Source organism: Protopterus annectens, chromosome 16.part0, assembly GCF_019279795.1.
Source record: "Protopterus annectens isolate FY-2018-M chromosome 16.part0, PAN1.0, whole genome shotgun sequence".
Lineage (NCBI taxonomy): Eukaryota > Metazoa > Chordata > Ceratodontiformes > Protopteridae > Protopterus > Protopterus annectens.
The window spans coordinates 683,308,145-683,335,373 of record NC_056750.1 but is presented as its reverse complement, the minus strand read 5'-3'; the positions used below and the strand labels follow the sequence as shown (position 1 = coordinate 683,335,373).

Sequence of the window (27,229 nt, the reverse complement as noted above, 5' to 3'; positions counted from 1 at the left end):
AAGTAGGTTCATAGATAATTTAAATAGCTATCATAAAGTTTATATTAGAAGTATAGAGGTGGGGGATGAGGAGTGTCACAAATGCGTATATATATATATATATATATATATACACATATATATATATATATATATATATATATCTATGGGATTCGTACTATTGAGCGAACGGCCATTTCACCGAAAGTGAAACGGCCGAGCATACTTTAGCGAAAGTGCTTTCACCGAAAAAGCACTTTCACGAAAGTGTGGTTAAGTAAGGGTGAAAATGTGGGGAGATGGCTGTTGTTGAGATCGTATCACATTGGGGATAAGGGAATATTCCCTTTTCCCCACTGTAGTGCGATCTCAGAGTGAAAATATAAAAGAAGGGGGCCACAGCTTCCCACATGGGGCATGCAGGGGGGCTTGCCCCCCTGTGTAAACGTGTGTTCTGTGTTTTTTTTAATTTTATTTTTTAGATTTTTTTAACACACTTTAGCAAAAGTGCTGTTTCAGTGAAAAGAACTTTCGCTGAAGTGTGTTCGGCCAATGTGGTTTCAGTCTGCGCTTTCGCTCAATAGTACGAGATATATATATATATATATATATATATATATATATATATATATATATATATATATATATATATAGAGAGAGAGAGATTTTATATATATATGTGTGTGTGTGTGTGTGTCTGGGTGGGTACACATACATATAAACATATGTGTACACACAAACACACACACACACATATGTATATATATATATATATATATATATATATATATATATATATATATATATATATATATATAAATATGTCAGATCAAAACTTTGACATTCATATGCCTGAGACCATATGATCGAAATTTCAGAACTTTGAACATTAAAATAAAATATCTATTTTTAACGTTTTTGCAGGGGAGCAAGCCCCCCTGCACCCCCACACCCCCCACTAATTAAATATACCAACTCCAAGTTCGCACTACATTGCGGAAAAAAAGAAGTTATATATTCATAGGTTGGTACTAGGCTATCGGCCCTAGGGCCCATACAAGCCCAGCCACAACAATTCCCTGGCTGTTTCTTCCCACACTATTTACTTCCCTGGACCCCTGTTTAGCAGGGCAACTGTATTCGCCATAACGTTCCATCTGTGTTGTCGATCTATGTTCATTCTTGATGAATGGGACTCGGTTCTAATCCTCAGAATCGGCCTGGTTGCTATACAGCTCACCCCAGCCAAAAAACACTTGAGCTAAGACTATACCCACAATGTCCCTCTCACCATTACCTCAGATCGAGTTTGCAGATAAAAGCAAGAGTATACACAATTATAAGCAGAGGCAATGTCCAAGGAAAAGACCCTATGACAACCCAGGACAAGGATTCGATGCCCCAGGATATCTAAAGGAGGGGGAAGGTGGGTGGGGTGTCAAGAATGAATGAAGATCAACAACACAGATGGAACATTATGGTGAGTACATAACTTCTTTATCTGATGTTGTCAATCTTCGTTCATTCTTGACGAATGGGACAGAGTCCTCACCTACTTTAGTTCCTGAGTGGCCTTATGGAAGGATATTCCTGAGAACCATAGAGCCAAATGATGCTCTTCCCCTGGAGACCATATCCACTTTGTAATGAGTGATAAAGGCATGAGGTGTAGCCAAAGTTGAGTTGCAGCTGCATAAATTTCATCCATAGAAGCTTTTGAATGAAAAACTGCTTAAGTGGCAACTGATCTGGTTGAATGCACTTTAATAGGTACAGGTATGGTTGGTATATGCATAAACAAAGGTAACACAGTCCCTTAGCCACTTCGATAAGGCCACTTTTGAGATAGCTTGTCCGACCATTGAACCAGAAAAGGAAATGAACAATTGATCTTATTTCCTGGACTCTAATCCTGTTCAGATAAAAATGCAATTGCCTGTGTACATCCAGTAAGTGTAAGCAATATTCACCTTTGTTGGAATAATTGGGAAAGAAAACTGTTAATTCAATAGTTTGATTAATACTGGATTCAGAGACTACCTTAGGAAGTAAGGGTTAGTCTTCAAAGATACTCTGTCTTTATGAAAGATGATATAGGGGAGCTTTGCACACAATGCCTGGATCTCAGAGACTCTTCTGACAGAAGTGATGGCTAACAAAAAAAGAGTTTTCCAGGAGAGGAATTTTAGATGGCAAGTAGATGCTGGTTCAAAGGGAGGTAGTACTAATGTTTGTAAGCCAAGGTGAGATCCCAAGGTGCTACAGGATCTTTCAACGGGGTCCTAATCATCAGACACCTTTGAGAAAAACCTTGCACAAACAATGAGAAATAAGGGAACGGTCATCAAAGCTGTTGTGAAAACTGGAAATGGCTGCTAACTGGACTCTAATGGTAGATGCTGAAGCTCCTTGATCAAATAGAGTAGCTAAGAATTGCAAAACATTTTCAAACGTTTTTATCTGAACAGGACTAGAGTCCAGGAAATAAGATCAATTGTTCATTTCCTGAAAACATTGGAGAACATGAAGATCTCTCCGAACACCATTATATTGGGCGACTTCAACTACCCAAATATTGACTGGAAGCACTACTCAAGCCCCAGCACCTTAGCCCAAAGATTCCTGGAAATTATAAACTCAAATGCTATGGAACAACTAGTCACCACTCCCACAAGAGGGGACAGCATACTAGACCTGATCATTACCAACATGGGGACTCTATGCTCCACACCAGAAGTATATCCCTCATTGGTAAGATCAGACCATAAATTAATTTCACTGGATGTCCACATCCCGACCCCACCCCAGCCCAGAAAACCACAGTGAAAAACTTCTCAAAAGCGAACTTCTCACTTCTCAAAACCGAAGTGGAATCCTTCAAGGCCCCAGGGCCAGTGGAAACTACAGCCCAAACTGCAGAATCCTATATAAATGCATTCTACGGACATCTCCAGGAATGCATGGATCATGCTATCCCAAACAAAACCAAGACCCAATCATCCAAAGGCAGGCGTCCAGTCTGGTGGACCCCTGCCATAAATAAACTGTACAACAGAAGGAGGAAGCTACTACATGATAGAGCAAAATCCCTAATAGGGAAGGCATCTCTGATCAGTACTAGCAAAAAATTACGATCCCTCATAAAATCCTCCAAGGCCAGCTTCGAGAGAAAAATTGCACAGGACACCAAAGACAATCATAAGGCTTTTTGCAGTTATGTTAGAAACCTGGGCTGCAACTCCCAGACTTGTTCTGAGTTGATTCTAAACGACAAAAAATACACTGAACCCACAGACATCGCCAATATCCTGGCAGACAGGTTCAGTGCAAACTTCTCCACCCCCAAAAGAGCAAGTATCTATCCCAGCAGAGGGCTGCCTCCCAAACATCTCAGATGCTCAGGAGAAGGCTGCCCTCTCCAAAGCAAAAAACACTGCTTCCATGGGACCAGATGGCATCCCAGGTTGCGTCCTACATGAACTACAAGAGGAACTAATCCCTCAATTAAAACAGCTATACAATCTCAGCCTCACTACAGGATATGTGCCCACAGAATGGCGTACAGCAACAGTGGTCCCACTCCACAAAGGTGGAGCCTCTATGGACCCTGGAAACTATCGCCCCATAAGCCTGACTAGCTTAGTCTGCAAGGCTATGGAAAGGATCATCATGGAGCTCATAAACAAAGACATTGGGGACCTACAGACACTAGATCCTACCCAGTTCGGCTTTGTCAAGGGCAGATCCTGCCTTTTGAACCTGGTTGACTTCTTTGAAACAGTCACCAAAGCCATAGATGAAGGGAAGGTAGTCCACACAGCCTATCTGGACCTTGCAAAGGCATTTGACATAATACCCCACTCGGGCATCATAGACAAGCTATCCAGCTTAAATATAAACCTCTATGTCACAAGATGGGTCGCAAACTGGCTCAAAGACAGAACCCACAGAGTGAGAGTTGCTGGAGCCATGTCAGACTCGAAACCGGTCACAAGTGGCATCCCACAGGGTTCTGTCCTGGGAGCACTCTTGTTCGGTATATACTTTTCCAAGGTACAGGCAAAAATGGGAGGACTATGGCTCACCAAGTTCGCAGACGACTGCAAACTGGGCGCCATAATCAACTCTCCAGCTGACACAAACATCCTTCAAAAAGGTCTCACAGAGACAGATAACTGGTGCCAGCGCCATGGTTTAAAGCTAAATGCCAAAAAATGTATAGTCATACCCTTTGGCAAAAACAATGTACCCACAAATTACCACATAGGTGGAAACCCATTAAATACAGAGAAAGTTATTAGGGACTTGGGGACCCAAGTTGATAGCAATCTCTCCTTTGAAAACCACATTGCCAAAGTGGTTAGAAAGACCTTCTACATAGCCCACCTCATCATGAAGGGTTTCACATCTAGATCAAGAGAGGTAATCGTGCCCCTTTATTCATCCCTCATCAGGCACATCATAGAATACAATGCCCCTTTTGGGATGTACCTTACCCGACACCTGCGGCAATTAGAAAGACCCCAAAAGTATCTCACCAAGAGGATCAAGGGTCTCAAACAGATGCCATATGCTGCTCGGTTAAAAAAACTCCAGCTCTACTCAGTTGCATACCACCTACTTCGAGGCGATCTATGCCTGACATACAAAGCTATGTCAAATCCTGAATTAATGGACATGCTCCACCTCAGTAAATCTAAATCCCTTAGAGCCACATGCTCGAGGGACTTGAACCTCAGCACAGAAATAAATAGAACTTGCTGGAGGGACAGGTTCATAATCCAGAGGCTCCCTTCGCTCTGGAATAGAATTCCAGTTCATGTGAGGCAGAGCACCTCACTGAACCTCTTCAAGAAGAATCTCGATAAGTGGATGGGGGATCGTAGGTTTGTCCCAGGGATTACTCCTGTGTCACTATTAGACAGAGGCACAGTAAGCTAAACCTTAAAAAGGGCACAGTATACTCAAATCAAGGGGTGGTGTAAGCCATACAGAATCGGGCTAGGCTTATAATTGCCCCAGGGAAGATAGCCTAGTATGAACCTATGAACCTAAAAGGTGCAGAAAATGGATCTAAATTGTCTTCAGAGGGCCAAATTAAAATCTCTTCCATTTACTGGAGTAGAGTTTCCTGGTGGAAGGCCTATGGAAGGTCAGGAGAATCTTTTGCACTGTGGAAGATATGATATTCTGCCTGGCAATTAACAGAATTGGAGAAACCAAGCTGTGAGCTTGAGAGAGCAGAGATCGGGCTGCACCAATCCCTGTGGATGAGAGAGCAGGTCTGGAATTTGGTCCATAGTCCAAGATTGGTGAATTAAGTGAGGCAATAGAAAGGGAAACCAAATTTGTCTGGACCAAAAATGAGCAATGAGAATTACCTTACTTCATAACCTTTGGTCTTTCTTTAGGAAGAGAAGTATGAGGGGAAAGGTGTAAAGGAGGCCCAAGGGCCAATTGAGAAGGAGGGCATCTCTTGGGGACACCCTTTTGGGGGGAATTAGGGCAAAGTAGTTGCTGCACTTGTTTATTGGAGAGGCAAATAGGTCACAGCAAGGCTGGCACCATCGGTGATGGGTTTCACCAAAAGAAGATGTCTTTTGCCACTTTGGGATTGAGAGACCACTCACGAGGCAGTAGAATCAGTCTGCTCAACTTGTCTGCTATCACGTTGCAATTCCCTTGGATATGCATTGCCAAAAGAAAGCAGGAAAATATCACCCATTGCCACACACTGAGAGCTTCCTGGCAAAGGTAGCAGGATTTGGTCCCCCCTTGTTTAATATACCATACCACTGACATGTTGTCTGACTGGATCGCAACTGTTCCCAGAGGAATAGTAGAGTGAAAGGCTTGCAATGCTAAGAGCAAGGTTCTCATTTCCAGGACATTGATGTGCAAGTTGGCCTCTTGGGGAGACCAAGTGTCTTGGACTGTTGTTTCCAGAAAATGTCTCTGTCACCCCATCTGGGAAGTGTCCATGGTCACTATGGCCTTGTGTTGTGGGGAAACAAAGGGATGGCCCATTAGGATTTCTTCTGACTGCATCTACCAGGATAGATCATTTCTGCAATGTGCTGTTATTAAGACCGGGTGAAAAAAAAAGCTTTACACAAACATACTCTGACACATCAAGCAGCCAAATTTTATTTCACTGTTATTGATAAAATTGATTTAAGGAGAAATAATAAAGAAGGGTGGCACAAGTTATTGGATCAAAAAGAAAAAAGTTGGATTATCAGGCTAGTTGGGTTGTTTCCACCATGTTTGAATGGTCTGTAGTTGACCAATAAGAATTAAGTTGTTTTTGTTGTTTAAATGTATGATGTGATTGGGGTCTTTTACACTTATAAAGACTTGTATAGCCAAAACCAGTTTGTGAGGTGAATAAAAGCGACTCCACCAATATTGGTGTGCTGGCCTGCTTTGTTGTCTGTTACTTTACTGAAATTTGGCCATGTACCCATAGACTTTACTGGTGCAGGTTGTTGGTTCTTTTAAATTAAGACCAGGTGAGACATCGGATGAGAAAGAATGGGCCATTGGGATGCTAACAGCCACTGAAGTATTCTCATATGAAATCTTGCCAAGGGGACTAAGGTGATAGCCACCACTATAGATCTTAGGGCTTGGATAACAAGTAGAGCAGGCACTTTGCTTTTTACCAGAATGAGCTGTACTTCAAACCTTATCTTTTGGAGCCTGTAAAAGGGTAGAGAATCTATACATGAGACTGTGTTGAAGCGGGATCCTATAAATTCCAGGTTTTGAGTGGGAGACAGCTGTGACTTTTCTTAGGTGACTGTTATGCCCAGGGCACTGAACAAGTGTATGGTGAAGTCTGTGGCTTGCAGCAGCAGATGCCTGATAGGGGCAGTGAAGAGCCAGTCATCTAGATAAGAAAATACATGGAATCCATGGAATCTCACATGAGCTGTGACTGCTGCCATGCATCTGGTGAACACCCTGGTGGCTGTGGTGAGGCCAAAGGGCAGCACTTTGAACTGGTAATGACTGGCCCCTAGCCAAAAGCAGAGAAACCTTCTTGAGTGTTTGTCCATCTTTATGTGGTAATACGTGTCTTGAAGGACTATAGAGCTCATCCAATAATTTTCTCATAGAAACAGGAAAGTAGACTGAACCATGATCATCTGGAATTTTGTCTGCTGAACAAAGTTGTTCAGAAGGGTAAGGTCCAATATTGGCCTCCAGTCCCCTGTCTTCTTTGGCACTAAAAAGAACCTATCTGGTCTGGTGGGACTTCTTGGATGACTCTTTTCTGGCAGCTTTTGAACCTCTATGGCTAGTTGATGCCTCTGATTGGGTGGACCATCTGGGGTTTTTCTTAAATATTTTGGGAGAAGGGTGAAGGGGAAAGAATAGCCTCTGGTAATGATTCTCTGCACCCAAGTATCTGTGGTTATTCGAAGCCAAGCTGTTGAATGCAGTCAGAGACTTGCCCGACTGCTTTCAGAGGTAAGCAATCGGGTCTCATTCAGGACCGCTGGTAGGGTTGTCCAGAGAAGGAGTCTCTGGAACTCAGCTTTCATGGGCCAGTTCTGCCTTGTGGTCAGCGTCTTCCATCTGAGCTCCCACCTCTGCCCTGTGGGGAGCCACCATCAGATGTGTCCTGGAAAGGCTCCTGGTACTTTTTGAACCACATCTTTCCACTTCTTTGATTCCTAGAATAGGATCATTGAGGAGTAGAAAAATGAATGACCACAGCAGACAGTGTCTTTACATCCTTTTCACACCTGACGAGTGTGTCCTTTACCTTGGAGCCGAACAATGATGATTTGTCAAAGGATGCATTGACGAAGGAAGACTTGAAGGGCTCCGCAAATTCACACAAGTGCATCCAGGCATGGTGCCTTATGGCAACATCAGAACCCACTGCTCTGATCATGTCTTCGGCTGCGTGTGCTATGAGTCACATGGATAAGTTGGATATAGACTCCAGGGTAGCTAGATAAGATGCGACTTTGTCCTTCACCTCATTGGCCACAGCTCCAGCAAGAATCTCTGATAATACCTTAATCAGATTTCTCTGGAGTCTAGTAAAATGTGCCATAACATTCAAACACCTGAGGGAGAAGGTTGATGAAGCGTAGACTTGCTTTCCAAATCTGTCCATCATTTTGGACTCTCGGTAGGAGGATGTACTGTAGGACTCTCATTGGCAAGTTTCTTCTTTGTGGCAGCCTCCACCAATATGGCATCTACTGCTAAACCCTTGGCCCAATATTGTTGATCCTCCAGCAGGGAAAGAATTTTATCTGGCCTCTGGAAAATAGGCACTATGGAATCAGGGGCCTTCCAAGCCCTCTGCGCAATCAGCTTAAGATACTCAGCAGGCGGTGTCACCCAGAAGTAGATGGACAAGTAGCCAACACTTGCAAGTACACAGATTCCTCTGAGGTCAGGTCTTGGGGCTTCCAGTTACCCCTCTGCTTGAGGATCTCCAGAATGTCTCCAAAAGAGACATCATCTGGAGGTGATGGGGGAACCTTCCTCTTCATCGAAATCAGTGTCCTCGGTGAAAGATTCTTCCAGGAAATCTAGGTGCTTCCTCTTGCATGTCTTCTTAAGTGGGGGGGGGGGTTCCTCAGTGGGGATCTCTGAGGAAGACTCTGAAGAAGAGGGGCTGTCTACAGGGGTAACTTGCAGGTTTGGTGCTTGCTTTCCTGTCATGGAGATTGGAATCAGCTCCAGACCAGCGAATAAGGTCATATGACACTCCAGTGCTGAAGGGACCAACTGAGAGCCTGCAGATATTAAAGCTCTCTCCATAACCTGGAAGGCAGGACTCCCTGAAGAAGAGTAGGAACCTGGAACTGAGAAAGACCACCTCAGAACTGTGGCCACACCCCACTCCGAGAGTCTGCCCTCCAAGGCAGGAGCTGGGGAAGGGACAAAGCCCCAAGAGTCAAGGTCGGTTCCACTTAAAAACTAGGAGCTGATCCAAGATCTTCAGAACCCACAGCCAAGTCTTGATTCTGAGAATTTATCAGAGCCTCCTTTAGTACCAAGGAGGGGATACCTAATGGCACCAAAGCAACTGGCACTGGGGGAATCAAAGTGCTGGGCTCTGAAGCTCGGTAGAAGTTGGAGGAGGAGGAGGCAGAGTAGGAGTCCTTGGAGAAGATACCCCAGCACCAGGAGGGAGAGAGGTTAAAGGAAGGGCAGGGATACCTCTGGCCACCAACAACTGATCCACCAATCTGACATCTACCTCAGAGAGACCCCTGGAGGATTGAATGGAAAAAGTTGAGGAAGACTCGGATCATTCCAAGAAGGGAATGGGCAACTGGCCTGCAAAGGGGTCTACAGAAGAAGCGTACTTTGTCCTGGGGAGAACTTGTTCTGTTGACAGCACCAAGGGGATAGATAGGGCTTGCTGAGGTGCAGCAGGCGAGGTTGGCACCGAACTAGAGACCAAAGACGTTTGTGCCGAAGGTACCATAGCAGAAGCAGATGGTGCTGATGAGTCATAAACTTGTAATTTTGGAACTTTAGATTTCGGTTCCAAAGATACAGTTGGAACCAGAGACTTATGCTTAGGAGCCACCAGTGCTATGGGGGTGCAGGCACTGAGTGTCTCTTCCTTTTGGAAGGTTCAGATTTTGATGTATCAGCCTTTGACAAGGCCTCGCTAAAAGGAGTTTTTAATAAGCCCTTCAAAATGAGTTTATTCTGATGTTCAACAAAAGCTCAATGACTAAAGCCCTTTCAGATGTCACACTCTATCTCTAAGTGAGGAGCTCCTACACAGTATACACATGAAAGATGCCCATCAGAAGTGGGCATCTTTCTCCCGAACTCTTGGCACTGTTTAAAGCAAGAAATGCCCTTGTGTTTTTCCACCATATTTTGAAGAGGGAGTACTAATAATGCAAACACTCTTGCATGCACACACACCAAGAAAGGGAAAAGAAGAAGGCAGAAAAGAAACTACCAACTATTGTAGGCTAGAATACCACACAGTAATCAAAGCACGGGACAGGGAGTACCAACTATGGTACAAAGAAATACCTCAAAAGGTAAGAAGGAAGAGAGGGTATAATAATAAAAAAGGTTTGTGGGTAGAATACAGACATTCACTCGACAGACAAACAATAATAGAAGAATACAAGTCTGAAAAATTTTATATAATTATAGAAGTAAAGGAAATTTAATGACTTAGTGGAGAGCAATGGCTGATGCGTCTTGCTGACAGAGCGGCAAACAACATCTGAGGTAATGGTAAGTGGGCATTGTGAATAGAGTCTTAGCTCAAGAGTTTTTCGGCTGGTGTGAGCTGTATTTAACAGTCAAGCCAGTTCTGAGGATCAGAACAGTCTCGCATTCATCAAGAATGAACGAAAACTGACATCATAAGATGGGCAAATTTCCCATTCGGTGCTGTACCACAATCTCCATTCAAAATGTTCAAAGTTTTAAAACTTTGATCATATGGTCACGACTATATCACTTTCGAAATTTTGAAACTTTGATAATCTGACAGAGACCCATATATGGCTAGGAGATGCTAGTAAAACAATTCATGCTTTGGTAGACTGGTTGTGGGGCACAGGATTCTGAATGAAAAGAAATGGTTTGAGGATACGGTAAGCCTAAAGTTACAGTGGCATTTACCCTGGAGATATACAGGAGCAGATCTTTTGATAGGTGAAGTTTTATGTGCATTTTAAATGAGTCTGCATTCTAAATGCATTTCAGTGGTAGTTGGATGTGGCTCCATAGTTTAGATATGTTTTGAATATAGAGAGTCACCTGCAGTTTTAGATGATTTGGTTATAGTAATTTGTGATTTTTACCTAGACCATAAAATTCTGTTGAGGGAGTAGCATATTAAGCTGTTAAAGGCTGGGCAATTTTATGGCTTATAGAGAAGTCTGTGTATTATAGTTAGCTGAGAAAGAGCTAGATGATGTAGTAGCTCTAACCAGTTTAACCTCTGAGGTAGTGGTGTGTTCTACTGTTGTAGTTTAGTGAAAAATTGTTCATGGTTGGATAAACTGTGAGTTCTGAAGTTTAGTGAAGACTGGGGCAGTATAGACGAGATGTGGCAGTAAAAAAGTAACTATGTCAGTGAGGCAGGTTTTTACTGTGTATAACATACCTACATTTTGGATGATTTTTTTATAATCACATATGATACACGGCGGTTGAATTTCAACTGGTCACCTACGATAACACCTAGTAATTTTGTTTGGTTTACTTGTTCAATCATGATGGTGTTGGCAGAGACAGTAGTGAATAGTGTTTCTCTGGTACAAATGAGTTTTGGGGCAAAAAGTAGAAATTTTGTGTTTTAGGGTTAAGTAGTAGTTGTGAATTATTTAGCCATTTTTCAATTGATAAAAAAGGATTAATACTGAGTAAGGTCTTGGGGTTTAGAGAGAGATTTGGCAGAGCATATTAGGTTCTACTCAGTGTACTGAACTAGTGTAGCATATTTGTAGCAGTGTAGAGGTCACTGAATATGTTGAAAAATATGGGGTCAAGCACAGAGATCCTTGTGGGATATCAATAGTTACTGGCAAATAGGTGGAGAAACTGTGTTGCTTTTTTATACCTTTTCCTTTGTATAAGAGGTAGCTATGGAACCACTTCAGTAATGAGTTGGTGAGCCCCAAGGATGAGAGTTTACTTAAGAGTTTCTGATGGAAGACAGTATCAAAAGCTTTTGGTAAGTCTAGGAAAACAGTGGAGACTGGGATTTAGGCATTTCTATAGGAGCTGGTAGCATTAACAAAGTTGAGCAAAGCAGTGGTTGTGCTGTGATGAGATGAAGATACACTATTAGATAGTTCTGAAGTTGGATATGAATAAATTGTTCTACTATTTTTTGATAGTGGAGATAAAATGGCACTTGGCCTATAGTCTGAAAGATCCTTATTGATTCTGCTGTTGTGCAGTGGAATAATGAATTATTTTTTATAGCGAGGATACTTTATTTTCAGATATGGATTGATTTATCAGAATTGAAACTGGATATGCAATAGCCTCAGATGCTATTTTATGATTGTCAGGGGCAGTTGTAGTAAGATTTAAATTTCTGAGGTGTTTTGAATGTTGGAAGGAGAAGTGTTGAAAGAGGTTATTTGATTGAGTAGAGATATCAAGAGCTTGATTAGTCACCTGGTTGGTTAATGACTGCACTGTCTGTATAAAGTGACTATGCCTTTGGTATCTCTAGTTTCTATGACTTTGGTGTTGGCTGTGTAGCTTATCTTGGATTTAACAGTTTATTGATTTAGGCCTAGAATAGCTGAAGTATTAGATTATAAGTAATAGGTTTTCTTATCTTTGGTGATAAGTTGTTTTGTGAGGTTTCTTAGTTGTCTATATGATAGTAAAGTAGGAGCGGTTTAGTTTTTTATCCAGACTTGCCATATTTTGCCTCTGTTTCATGAGTTGCTAAGGACAAATACAGGGCAGGGTTGGCTTTGACTCTCTCTGTTTGGGGGTGGGGTTGGGGCTAGTGCATTTAGAATACCTACAAAGATTTTATTGAACTCACAGACAGCATAGTCTATGCAGAGAGTCTTTAGTGATTTCCAGTTAAAGAAATATAGTGTATTAATACATGCGTCTTTATGAAAAGAAGTACGTTTCTTACCAGGGTGTAATGAACTGTTTGGGGGCTGTTACTTAGAGTTTATTTGGACAGAATGTTAGAATCAAGTCTACGGTTGATTGCCTAGATGTGGCTTTGTTTATAGCTAGCTGGTGTGATTATAAGTTGGGTGAACCTGTACAGATTTATCTTATTGGTTGGATTTTAAAACTGCATGGTTTGCCAGTAAACACTAACATCACCCAATATTATGGTTTAATGAGGGATTTTTGAAAAGGCTCAAAAGAGAATGTCTGCCAGTGTTATAGCATTATTACCTGCGGGCATGTATATATGCATGATTGTGATTGCCTTGTGAACGTTTAATTTTAGCATGGTTAGCAGGATTTCAGAGTTGGTAAAAAAAAATGTCAGAGTGAGGGTGAAAGGGGAAATATCTAGTCTGTTTTGTAGAAAACAGCATCATCATCAGCTTTTTTTTTGTTTGCTCTGTCTAGTCTGATGATGTTATAGCCTAGTGGGGCAATTTGTTCATTTTTTGTTTGTTTCCTGGTTAAGCCAGGTTTTTGTGGTAACTGATATATCTTGAGTGTGCAGTGATATCCATGCATACACTTCAGGGATTTTATTATAAATACTTTGTAAGTGGGTATGGTATATATGAAGGCCAGAGCGGGAGTTTAGGTGAGGTGATAGTGATAAAGGAGCTGATGAGGATATGATGTCCAATGCCTGAATATGCTGTGCTTCCACTCTCAGGCCATTTATTACACAGAGCAATCAGTTTATAGCTGGTGCTCAACAATTAGCAAACAGACACAAAGCAGAACAGGTTTTCTTTCATTTAGTGAATACAGACAAGAAGAAGCTAAGGATGCAAAGTAAATTGCTTACACAATGTAATCTAATGGTCAAATTAAAGGATAGTGGCCAATTTGGTAAGTGCTCCTTAGAGTACATGGAGTACTCCTTTGGCAGCCAGCACTGTGCAACTTTCCATCACAAGGCAGGCATGTATTGGAATAGCTAAAATGAATATACAAAAAGTATTTTCATGTTACACTTGTTTATAGTGCACAATGACAATAATCTCCATTGAAAAGTCCCCAGAGGTATGCCTTGGGGCAGACTTTCACAGGATCTGAAAGAAAAGAAAGAGAAAAACACTACTATAATGAACATTATATGGAAGCAATAAAATTAATACATCATTAGCTATCTTATTCCTAGATATGGAGGAAGGAGCACAATGACTCAAAGTAAGAAAAGACAGGCTATTCTAAGAGCAGAGAGAAGGTAACGAATTTATGAATGCAAGGTGAAAATAGGTTTATCAGGTGGAATACCGTTAGAGAACCACAGTAATGCATTACACAGAGCAACACATCAGAACAGAGCACTATTCTGCTAAGCAGATTATGAAGCCATCATATAGTGAGTATCTCTCAAAAAGTAATTGGTATGCCAAAATAGTGTTATCTATACCAAAGCATCAGAAAATGAAATTACATACATGAATCACATACAGTCACATGATGTCCTTTTGGCCTCTACTCACAGTGATCTCTGTCATGTTTTAGAGTGGTTTGCTAATTAGTGTAAAACATATGGGGTGAAAATAAGCATCTCCAAATCAGAGACTAATATTCTCTCCCAGAAAACAATGGATTGTTCTCTTTAGGTGAGATGAAAGCAGGTGGCCCAGGTGGAGGAGTTTACGTAGCTTGGAATCTTGTTCATGAATGAGGGTAAAGGGGGGTTAAAAGACTAACCAAATGATGGGTGTAGCAAGGACAACATTCTATGTGCAGTAACAGAAAATGCTGGCAATGTAAGAGCTGTTTCATGGGATGAAAACCTCAGTTTGTCAGTCTAGGTTCCTATACTGACCTTTGGTTGATACCTTTATTAGTGACCAAAATGATAAGATCATGATTACAAGCAGCAGGAACTAAGCTTCATCACAGGTAAGATTAACTCACAAAATGTCTTATGAAAAAATCAAGCAAAAAGAACAAAGACTAGCTTTTACAACTGGTAGGGCAGAAATGAAGAAACTGGGCCTGCAACTTCCTAAGGATATTTTGCTACCTCTCCTGCAAATATTGCCTCACCAATGATTTCAGAAGGACTCTGTGGAGTACCTGGCCTCAACAAGAAATGGCTAAGCATTTCATATTGGGAAAGCATCTTCACTTGAAAACAATTTAGGGCATGCTGAGTTGAACTGAGCTGAAGGAAGCCACAGTTTTCACTATCATATATACTGCATTAATAAAGTTTTGTTGCAAGTCTTGTTGCATTACAATAGGGATGGTAGTAGAGAACACAGCTGTGTTACACTGGGAGAAGAATATACACAAGTGGGACTTTTTCTATTACAAAATTAGGCAGGTCTTGCCCAAGAGCCTTTGGGGGGAAGAGTAGGGATGATTCACAGACTTTTGTGTTGTCTCAGAAAAAGAAGGAATGAAGTTGTACACAATTGTGCTACAGAAGAGGTGGAGCTTGGAAACATTTTTTATCATGATTACAAGTATAAAATGAATGCATTCATAAATTAAATAGTGAGCCAAATGGCAAAGGTTAAAATAATTAGTACCTTTTCTCCCTTGTTTCCTATTCTTCCTTCCACACCAGGGTCACCCAGAGAACCCTACGAAATAAACAAAACTGAATGTTTCACATTCGACAAAAAAAAAGTAGTTTTCCTACTTTAGAAAGGTGTACATTATGAGCAACCAGCAAGATTCCACCTTTATACACTTATGAAAAATAATCACACAGTAAAATACCGTTCATCACAAAACCAGAAAAAAATCTCTTTCATGTCAATGTACACCACTCTTTATATTTAATAGCAGCATTTCTGCATCAAAAGTTGGACTGGAGTAAGAAAAATACTGATACATACATGCATACAATAACTCCATATCTAGAAAAGTATTCGAAAATACAGAATCCTACCTCCTGATGACTGGGCCTCAGAGACAGTGAACACCTAGCCATAGTCTCCCAGTGTCATTGAAATTGAACATATTCCAGGTAGAATCCTAAAATGGCCTGACAAGTGATAGTTGAGACAGTCATCCTATGGCCTGTACAAAAACAGTCCTTTTTTCATAATCATTACAATGGCAGGTGAGTGGGATTGTGGACCTGAAGAATGAGAAGCTCTTGAACATCTAGAATTACTGTTTCCATTTTTATAATGAGCTGTCTTATTTCACACAATGCCAATATTTTCTTATACTTTAAAGTCTTTGACAATAATGCAGGAAATACAGAAGGACATATGAAGGTCTTGGCATGAATGATTTCTGCTACATCAAGGGACCATTTTGTCAAATTTGGGCTACAAAAACTAACTTAATTGTCCTGAGTGAAGTAGGATCAAATCCCTGACACATTTTACATGCAGGGAGCTTTGCCCACTGCACCACTTTACTACGTGTAACATCCACTGGGGTCACACAGCCTCAGATAAAGTCTACAAAAGTAAATGAAACTATCCATCAGTGTGGCAGGACTCAACAAACCATACATTTACTCTTATGATAAATGTCTGTCAAAGACATCCCTGTTAAAGGCTGATCTGGTCATGGAAAGAATATTCAAGTTATAAAAGTTTTCAAAAAGTCCAAGGTCATAACCCAGGGAACGTAGCATATATGCCCTTGACAGACTAGCTTTCATGCAGGCATTGAAGACTGCATTCCTGTTAAATGATGACAGTTAATAGGTTGAGGAAGAACTTTCGCCTTTTTCTTATAACAGAAGGATTTAAAAAACTCTGACCCAAATGACAGTTTGCTTAATAACTAGTACACCCATTTGAAATGGATGCGAGATAAACAAGTTGGCTCTATCTAATAAAAGGGTGATCTCTGATGAGGAGGTACAGTATTGCTTCTTGGCCAAGGAATCCCAATATATCTCCTTTACAAAAGCAAGGATGGTCTTGTTAAATGTCCTTCTACACTGCGTTAGACTAACATAAAACATACCTAAAACAAAAGTGATTACTGCTGTACATTTTCAGCTTATGAAAAAAGGGATTATAATGATTTCTCTACTAAAAATATAATAATGTTGATTTTTTTACATGGGAAAGCAGCAAAACAAACAAAAGAAAATATTTTTGAAAAAAATATTGCATCTACTTATGTCTTAAAATATATTTCATTATATTTTAAACATCATTTAATATGTATCTTTCCATTCCATTGCATACAATTAAATTTCATCTCACACCGATCCACATTAACTTGATAATCTGAAACATAATTAAGCAGTGTCGTATGATATTACTCTTATTAGGTACACTCACAAGCAATGCCTATACCATTTTCATGTTTGCATAAAACAAATCTAAGTGAAATATATGATATTCAAACAATAACAGATCTGCATGGGCCAACATACTTAAAATCAATGATGGACATTATACTGGTCATGCAACTGCATAATAGAAAGTATATATTCAATATATATTACAAAATTTTTAAATTTGTGTAATAAACCAAGATTAATAATGTCATCTGATAACTATGGGACACATATTTATAACAGATTAACTGTATACACCCCCCACTAGTATCCTTATATATTCACCATAGCATAATACTTCTTCTCATAAAGTTATTTTCGCAATATGACTATCATACACTCAGTTTGTGCACATATTCTGTAATTCAGTGTCAGGCACACTTTTGATTTTCATTTCTTTGTTATAGATTTTTTAGCTACTCACATTAGGAATAATATTGCTCACTCTGATTTAGAACATGCTTGTTTGTAATTTACCAAAGGACTCAAAATTCTTGACCCTTCCTTTAAAACTTTTTCCATAAGATTTCCCACACTATCTCTAAACGCAATTAAACCTGAACATAACATATGCACACATGTGACATGGAACCCCTCCTCACACTGCCATCAGAAAGAACCTGCCAGCAGAAACAACTTCCCCAACATTGGTGGAACATGTAATTAGTTGTTCAAAATTTCCAAGCAAACCTTCTGGCTTCGCTAATTAGTGGCATATTTTATTAGCTATGAAAACCACTTGCAACTGACTTTTTTTTTAGAAAACAAGTTGAATAAAGTACTCCAATCATGCCTTACTTTATTTGCTATCTCAGCATCTAAAGCCTTGAAGCTCGGTTCCCTATTACGCTGTCACAGACGCAGTTTGTCGAACTGAAAAGAATAAAAAGGCAAAATAGAGAAGCGACTTTTCAGCAAATTCTTTCACTAGGAAATAATTTGCTTGGCTGCTTTTGCTACTTTGCCATTTTTGGCACTGTAGTGCGATCTTGGAGATGGTATATTTAAGTAGGGGGTCTGTTCTGAGGTTTTGACATTGTAAGCTTTCGCTTACATGGGGTCGATTATGTGTCGTTCGCTCTTCTCAGCGTGCAATATCATAATATAGACCCTTTAAGCTCCACTTGTCCTATATAGAGGATTATAAGTGGGTTGTCTATGATAACCACGTTATTATGTATTTCAGATATGGATGCCAAGAAACTCAAATCTCGAGAGCGAAGCCCAAAAGGTGAATTTTGGCATCCATGTTGAGAACATACAATGCCGTTAGCAACAATAAATAGGACGTGCTGGAGGGATAGATTCCTGTCCCAGAGACTTCCCATGCTCTGGAACAAGATTCCAATCTACATTAGGTAGAGCTCCTCGCTAACCCTCTTCAAGAGAAACCTTGACGAGTGGATGGGAAACAGAAAGTTTACCCCAGGGATCATTTCATTGGTTCTGCTGGACAGAGGCACAGGGAACTAATCTAAGGGGGCGGTGAAAGCCAACACATTCTGGCTAGGCTTATAAATGCCTACCTATGAACTTATAAGCATTGGTGACCTGATCATAATTCTCTGTAGTGCATGCAGCTTTATCTGCTCCATATACTAGTTACAGTAAAAATTAAAAAAAAAAAAATTCCGAGTGCTTTGTCGGCTTCCAAAGCATAGGGCACTTAAGCAAGCGCTATTAGCCATGCAGTATAACTCAGTCATTCACATTTACGTTCATCTTCAGTGACTTCAAACTGAGTTTCACAGAATGTATAGATTTTTGTCTCGTATGTTGGGTCTGTTCCTCATGAAGTCTGTGGTCTTCAGAGAAATTACCGAGGAATAAAGACACTAAATAATGACATGCATTTAGGTTTCAGACTTCTTATTATTCAGAAAATCAGGCAAAAACCCATTCTGTTATTTTAGTAACTTTCTAAGTTTAGAACAGAAAGTCAGATACATGTTACCAATGGGCAGCAGGCAGAAATAAAGGTTTTATTCTGTTGCTGTCATTTGTACTGGCAGATATTACTGCTTAGTGCAGGACCTGACCTTAACAACTTTAAAAGAGGGTGCTTAACATTTATTATGGTCAGGTCTCACAGCACTCTAGCACTTAATTGAATTGTCTTTTTCCGAATATTGGGCCATGGTCAATGTACTCTGTACACTACAAACTAATTCTTTCATTGCAGGATAGTCACCTTTTACTTGTACTGTTAAAGCTGTGATAAGAGAAAGTAGGTCCTAATTGGTCTTTTAAACCATTTGGCTCACTATCCCAATCAGCACAGTCATGATCAGTTCTTAATTTTGCAAACTCAATGTTTTTAATACCTTTATTAAAATATCACGTAAGACATAGTCACACATACATTAAAAGAAAAGAAAAAAACATATTTACATTTGTCCATTTACACACACTCATATTGTTTTTGAGCTTTCAGTCAAGCACCATTATCTGCACCAAATTTTAACTCTTCCAAAAGCCACTCCACAAGTGCCCAAATATATCCCTTAGACTGACACATAAGATACTTGTGGTCCACCTCTGATCTTCTAGATATACATTACGGGGATCAAATCTCGTGAAAAAAACAGCTATGGCTTCCTGAAACAACCATTACCCTTGTCAACTCCCAAAATCTTTTTTGCACCATACCTACAAGCACTAGTCCCTTTCACCCCAAAATAGCAGTCTTAGAACTCTATTATTTTATCTTCTCCCCATCTACCATCTAACCCCTCCCCATTCCCAAACAATACCCCTCTGGAAATTGCCACCCTCCTCAACAATTACTTCACTGATACCATCCAAAAACATACACACACAAATCGTAACTCTAACCCCTCTCCAACCTCCCCTACTCCAACAAATAACACACCCTTCTCCCTGAGACCCGTCTCCACTGCCTATATTAAATCACTACTGCATAAGCTTAAACCCTGTTCTCTCTCTGCAGATCACCTACCACCTGTCTTTCTTAAACTTGCTGCTGAATCTATAGCCTACACTGTATCCCTGCTTATAAACAGATCCATCCAAAAAGCCACCATCCCTGACATTTGGAAAGCATTTTATACCATCCCACTGCATAAAGGCGGCAATTCCACTGACCCATCAAACTACAGACCCATAGCCATACTTTCCCCCATATCAAAAATACTTGAAAAGTGCATTCATACTCAGCTACTTAATTTTCTCCATCAGGAAAACCTACTAACTCACACCCAGCATGGCTTCAGACCAAACCACAGTATTTTTACTGCACTGTTCACTTTTACCCCACAGTAACTGAGGCCAGATACAACAACAAACTTGTATCCTGTCTTTTCCTCGACCTCTCCAAAGCCTTTGACACCGTTTCCCACTCCTTACTCCTCTCTAACTTGATCTAAATCTATCTGCTACTTCTCTTACTTTGTTTACCTGCTACATTTCCAACAGGCAGCAATCTGTCAGATGGCTAACTTCATGCTCCTCCTTTTTACCCATAAAATGTGGTGTCCCTCAAGGATCCATCCTAGGCCCCCTTCTGTTCAAAATATTCATAAATAACCTCCATACATCCTGTAAACAATCCTCCCTCATTTAATATGCCAATGATTCTACAGTCATCTCCATCTCTGATAACATATCTGACCTACACACAAACACACACACACACACACACGATTCCTTCCTGTCCATAGAAACATGTCTTATAGGGTTGCCACCTTTTCAAATGCCCAAAGTGGGAATTTTTTTGTAGAAATATCAGATTTTGCAGGGCAAAACATAGCCACGGCAAGTACAAAGGACAGAACTTCACTTTTTTGCAAGAATAAAAGCTTATTCTTGTAGCATTTGAGTTGCTTATTCTGTTTCTTATAACATTTGGGTGTTTTAGATACAAAGTAACTGTTTTATGCAACTATTAAAGAAAATATAGGAAATATTTTTGTCCTAAAATCTCAGGACATTTGCCATTTTTTCAATTTTTTTTGCAGGACACAACTGCCCAAATACGGACTGTCCCTCGCAAAGTGGGACAAGTGGTAACCCTGACGTCTCACCAAAATTCAGCTCTTCTTAAATCCAAAAAAAGCTATTACTATTCCTTCCTTGAACTCTCTCTCACCATAAATCTTCCTTTGTCATCACATCCCTTGACAAGACCACAATCCAAGCTGAAACCCAGACAAAGCTCCTAGGCACAATTATCGATGATGAGCTTAAATTTAACCTGCATCTTCAGCAAAAAAATGAAATAAGACATTTCTTAACTGAAATGCTAGACTCTCCATAGTTCAGAGTCTCTTCTTTCCCTCCCTTTTCTATGCAGCCCATATTCTCACCTCCATTCACTCCACATATTTATCTAAACTCCAACACACTTACCACAAAGTTGCCAGATTTGCCACTAACTCACACCCCTGCGTGGCACTCAACTCACATGAATGGTTAGAATTCCCCAACTCCAAATGTCTCAATTTTAAATCATACACACTGTTCTATACAAACCTACTTCCTGCCTCTCTTTCTCCTCCCTGGTATCCTATTACACCCCAAACCGCACTATCCAAACATCAAATTAACAACTCCTTGACATATATAAATCCAACAAATATTGTGGAAAACTACTTTACAAATGCAGTGTATCTCAAGCCTGGAACAAACTCCCCTCACATATAAGTACCATCACCTACCCTAAGCACTTTAAAAAAAGAGCTTAGACTACATTTACTTAACATAAAGTCCTGCCCCTGACATGACCCGACCTAACCCTCTAAACCTCTTTCACCCCCCCCCCCCCAAGCCAGTAATAAATTCCTTTTAGCTAGGAGATTGCAGGACAGAAGTGTGGGGTATGTTTTCATTATTATTTACTTGCTTGCTAAAAAAAAAAAACAAAAAAAAACACATTGCTTATTGCTACATTACAGCAATTATCTTATTATGCTTTTATTTTTTTATCTTATTCTCATTTAATTACATGTTAATTGTATTATTACTTCAACTGAACTATAAAAATATATCCCAAACGAACTCGAACAAATCCTTAAGTGAGGCAAATGTCAATGATGAAAAAACCCAAAATGGAAGGTAGCCGGAATAAAATTAATAAATCCACAATGATATAAAATCCACTGTTTTAAAACAGTGGATATTATATCATTGTGGATTTATTAATTTTATTCCGGCTACCTTCCATTTTGTTTTTTTTTTCATCACTTCATTTTGAACTGTTTGATTAACTATTAACTATGTCATAATTTTCTTTTCATCTGTAAAATCTCAGGAAATTTTCTCCTCGGGTCTCCACTGAAAATGGGCCTCTGGCTCAGTTGGACCAACCCAGTTAACAAATGTCAAATAAATAAATTCTAAAATTATTATAAAATTTGTTGCTACATAAACATTACTATACAGAGATCTATTGTAAGAATAGCTGCTGCACATTTTTGAAACTATCTCATGCAAGGGTCCTTGTACTCATTTAAACACCTCCACTACTAGGAAATGTGAAAAAGGCAAGACTTTAGCAAGCAATCTTTGTACAGTGAGCTCTCTCTCCAAAACTCCCACTGTCATCATAAAATAAAGGCTTACAGGAAACCCCCACCCCTACACACAACCCACCTACCTCACATCTTTACCTCAGAATAAGACTCAATCTAATGAGGAACAGATGCAGACCAAGAAGTACCATGATGCTTTCTCCGGGGGGGGGGGGTGAAGTGAGCATGAAGACCTCCTGCTGAGATGCCGTTGACCATCTAGAGATATGGGTAGATTTCTACAAAACAACCTCTCTTCTTTGAGCATCCTCAGAGAAGAAGCCATTATATTCATTCAAATTGTTCCAAAACAATTTCACTAGAACCAAGACAGAATTTTATTCAGGAATACACTTGCAAAGTCACACATTGGCCTGTGCAGAATATCCAGACTGTAATTCTTGATGGTGATATATGATTACAAATATGGATCTACAAAGCAGATTTCCTGGGTAGAAACACCAGTGATGCAAACAGCCAATTTGTTACTACTTTGAAAAAAATGGACTTGAGTATATCAACTGTTATTAGTTTTACTAACCACTTTTTATCATTAATCCAGTCCACTATCCACTTCAGAGGGGTTTGTGACAACTTCAGAGAAGCCATTTTATTTAAAACATATTTTATCCCTTGCTGCTAAAAGTGTTAATAAAATGAATGTATACTACATCATTTTGAGTTCTATTAACAACTGGTGAAACTGTATTTCTGCAAAACATCATGATGACTTCTAAGAAGACTGCTCTGATATTCCAGTGTCAAAAGAGAAACCAAACAGTTTTTGAGAAGCATTAAAGAGAATGTAAATGTAATTCATCCTGTATATAAACCAATATATTTTAGTAAAAGAAGTAAAGATTGAATAAAAAGCATTGTGAAAATTTTGTATGCCATGTGTTGTGCTCTTTCAGGTCCAGTAAGACTGACATTTCTCATACACAAGCAGATCAGAGAGGGGGAAAAACACACAAAACCATTTTGGAGTCCTTGCACACTTTGTCATCATACTAATTTGAAGGAGAAGGGAAAGCTTCCAGATGGAGAAATGGACTGGAAGAGTGGGTGGTTGGCAGGCCTAGACACCAGGTCAAATGTGCTCCTTTTCTAGTAGTAGAGAAACCTAATATATAAATAGAGGAAGTGGACTCCACTGCCTTCTTCTAAGTCTTGGTTAAGTGAGTATCACGTCAAACAATCAGTCTGCTGAAGCTTGATGACGAAGGAAAACATCACCTTTTTCTGCAGACAAAGGACTTCCTCTTATCTTGCTTGTGTTTCTGAAGATGTTGATCTTCCTATTGATGGAGATTCCTGGTCTGCATCTTGGAAGACTTAAAATTCGCTGGGCTCTAGGATGTTGGGAATCCCTTGATTGGTAAAACCCAAGGGTAGACTGGACTTCATATTTGTATCCCACCCTGCACCCCCATTTGGGGTAAGCCCCCACCCCTTGAACTTGTATATACCAACTCCAAGACTGCCATACGGCAGAGTATAACAAATATTCTGAGAAATTACATCACAGACATAGTGTATGTAGGCCCATTCTTTTGGCCATTCAGTCTCCGTACTTCTGGACTCACTTTAGTGGGTCCTGACAAATCAAATGGTTACCTTGTCATTTCATGTTTTATGTCTGACTTGTGCAACTATGGGCCAATATCTAGAGCATTTAATGCCTTACACTGTAATTTTATTTAAAAGTCAGATATTCTGACATAAAAAAAAATCTTTAAAAAACACAGGCATGCAGCACACCAACTATCCACACTGATTGAGGTTTAATACAGATCTGTAGACTATTGTGCTGGCTTCTTTAAGACCTCAAAAGGTGCTAATTGTTTTTATTTTGTCTCATTTTATGAGAAGGAATTCCAACACTAGCCACTTAATGTGGCATCATGGGTACCTGGCCGTATTGTCCAAATGAAAGGGTGGAAAATATTTTTCTCACTCCAGTGATACAGCCTCCTATATTCTTATCCAAAATAAGACCAATTAGGTATTTAGACACCTTTTTTGTCTCATTCCCTACAAGGCAGACAAAATGGGAGGGAGCATGCAGGGTTGGAGGTTCAAGAATATCAAGAAGTGCAAAGAGCTTGAGTTGAGCTTTATTCTGGACTAAATACGGAGAGTTGAAGATGGGACAAATATGTCTGAAAAGCAACTGAAGCCTAGGCACTTCACAGCAAAAGTACAATATCCCTAGGATCTGTGGTATTTCACAGAATATAAGAGGATCTATGGACATGGACAAATGAAGGAACTCAATTCCTCTACGTTCTCAGCATTACATCCCCTATTTCTGCAGAAAATTCCTAGGGGATAACAATTGTCCTCATTCATATTCCTGAAGTCAGGAACATATATTTCTAACAATCCTGAATAAACTTACCAGACAAAATTTGAAGTCTGACAGTACTTCTGATAATCTAGAAAAAGTCTGTGATAAATAGGAAAACTCAGTACAAGCCATAGGGTTTCCAAATAGTGCAAAAGAATGCCTCTGACAGTACCCTTCATGCCATGTAAAAAGTCTGGCTTGTTCATCAAGGAAAAAAAATCAATGAAGGTTACCAATGGCCATTGAAAAGATAAAAAAAGACAGGCTCCATAAATGGCAGCAAAGAGTTTGGTGATCCACTGCGAACCCGATGGTAGAGAGCAAGATGGTGCGGAGTCTCTAAGAATCCAGGAGTTGGGTGGGGATAGGGCTAGACAGTCTAACACTTCTTTTGAGGAGAAACGAGACATGGCCAACTTCACTGGAAAAGATAACTTAGCACTTGATGAACAGCTCCGTGCTGCTGGGATCAGAGAATAAAATGGAGGAGGACAAACGCCACCTATTGTGAATGTTCTTAACAGGGCTCTCTTGTAAAGGGGCTTACCTATATCATACTTTTTTTTTGTGCACTGAGAATGATAGCCAGAGATCCTTTTCGTTAAAAATGGCAAAAAAGTAATATCATTTCAGTTTTCTGAATTAAGAAAACAGACTGACCGTGAATGCTGCTCACATTAATAATAGCAGAAAAGCATTAAATCTCCTTGACAGCATTCCCTTATCAGTGTACAAAATGGGGGCTGGGGGGGGGGGCTTAAAAGGGAACAAGATGCTTCAAGAGAGCTCCCTCTACAAATTAGATCTTCAAAGTGAAAGAAATTATAAACAGGCTGACAATGAATCAAGCAACATCAAAGTCAAGCGAGAAGGCATTTTCTTTTAGTACAACTGCTAAAATTGACAACTTATGTTCCCCATATCAAATCCTTGGAGATTGTTACTGTATTGTCAAATGCACCCCTTCCAGTTCACCATCATCTTAAAAAGCAATGAGATGTCCATCTCCAAAACGTGGTGATGTCATACATGAAGGCATTAAACAGTATGTGGTGCAGGGGGGGGGGGACACTGCCCTCCATATGGGGTGTGGGTATGTACTACTAAATTCAAAATAAAATTCATTTGCTTAGTACTTTGATTATTATTAAACTAAAAAGCACTTCTGAGGACATTGTTGTCTGAAATAAGGAAACTAAGAAAAAGGCACATACTCAAATGTCTTACTACACTGACACAGCTTGCTTTATTTATTGGCCTAGTTCCATATTTTTAGTACTTTTTCATACAGAAACAAAAATGACAACGTTAACTGTAGCTGCTAGGGTGGAGTTTCATCAGGCTTACTGACTCTGCAGGATTAGAAGCCTCAGAAAACCGTGAGCAGGAGTACAAACAAATTGATGTAATAAAATTAGCTGATATAGAGCCCAAATCACTACAGGGCAAATGTTAACACAACTCAGTAGGATTATGTATCACATGCATTACATGAAGTAACCAAGCACTGATTTAGTTAGTTTTGTTATCCAGATTTATCAGTTGGACATTGCCAATTTTCAGATGTCACCTAAGTGAAAAGATTAATTTAGTACAATTAAAATCACAAATATATAGTACAACATCAGTTCACCATATACTTAACTTATACAATGCAGATGCGCATTCAGATTTACATTCAGATGATAATGAATCAGCACAAATTAGTAGTAGGAATTTATACTGTAACATCTGACCATATTGTTTACATTAACTGAGATCCACAAGAGTACAACACAATTCACATGGAAATACCACAATAAATAAAGATATCAAAAATATGGAAATTTCAAACACATTAAGTATTTTTCTTTTGAGGTGTGCACCCTGGTAGTTGGCAAATAAGCAATAAATATTACTTTCAAGTAATAACATGCAAACCTACTCTGCTGTTTTTGGAGTCACAAGTTTTCCTTGCATAGCTTGCCAGCAACTCCCAGCCCTCTTACCGCTCTTTTCTTATACCTTCTGACAGTGATTCCAAACTTCTTATAAGTTAAACAAAAGCATGTCATTTCCACATCTATTGTTGCTGTATTTATCTATCAGTAGATTGGTCTAAGTGGATCTCAAATGCTTAGGTGTTTAATGTGTCTGCTAAAAAGTGAAAAGTTTGAACGGTGTAGAGTAGTTTAATGAGGAAACATGGATAAGAAGTCTTAAGATTTAAAAAATGCTTCTACCATACTCTCTCAAGATCATTTTCTGCATATTTGCTGCTAGTGGAGAGAATACTTTTATGCAGTGAAAGCAAACCTTTCAACCTTGTAGCTCAAGAAATATGGACAAAATCTAAAATAATGGGGTGACAAAGACCTAAAAATAGGGACAGATTTTAAATACTTCTGTTATAAACAAAGGAAGCTGCTAAAATAATAGAATTTGTGTTAGCATGCATTTTCTGAAGAATATGAAGTCAGA

At 39.7% G+C, this 27,229-nt stretch overlaps 1 protein-coding gene across 1 annotated transcript in view; it reads right to left on the bottom strand.

Moving 5' to 3' along the window:
- Nucleotides 1-27,229, bottom strand: part of LOC122790648 (collagen alpha-1(I) chain-like) — an 882,142-nt gene that overhangs the window by 251,511 nt on the left and 603,402 nt on the right. Inside the window, exon 20 of the mRNA XM_044058172.1 lies at nt 15,165-15,218. Within this exon, the coding sequence (XP_043914107.1) occupies nt 15,165-15,218 (54 nt within the window). The remainder of the gene's footprint in view (nt 1-15,164; nt 15,219-27,229) is intronic.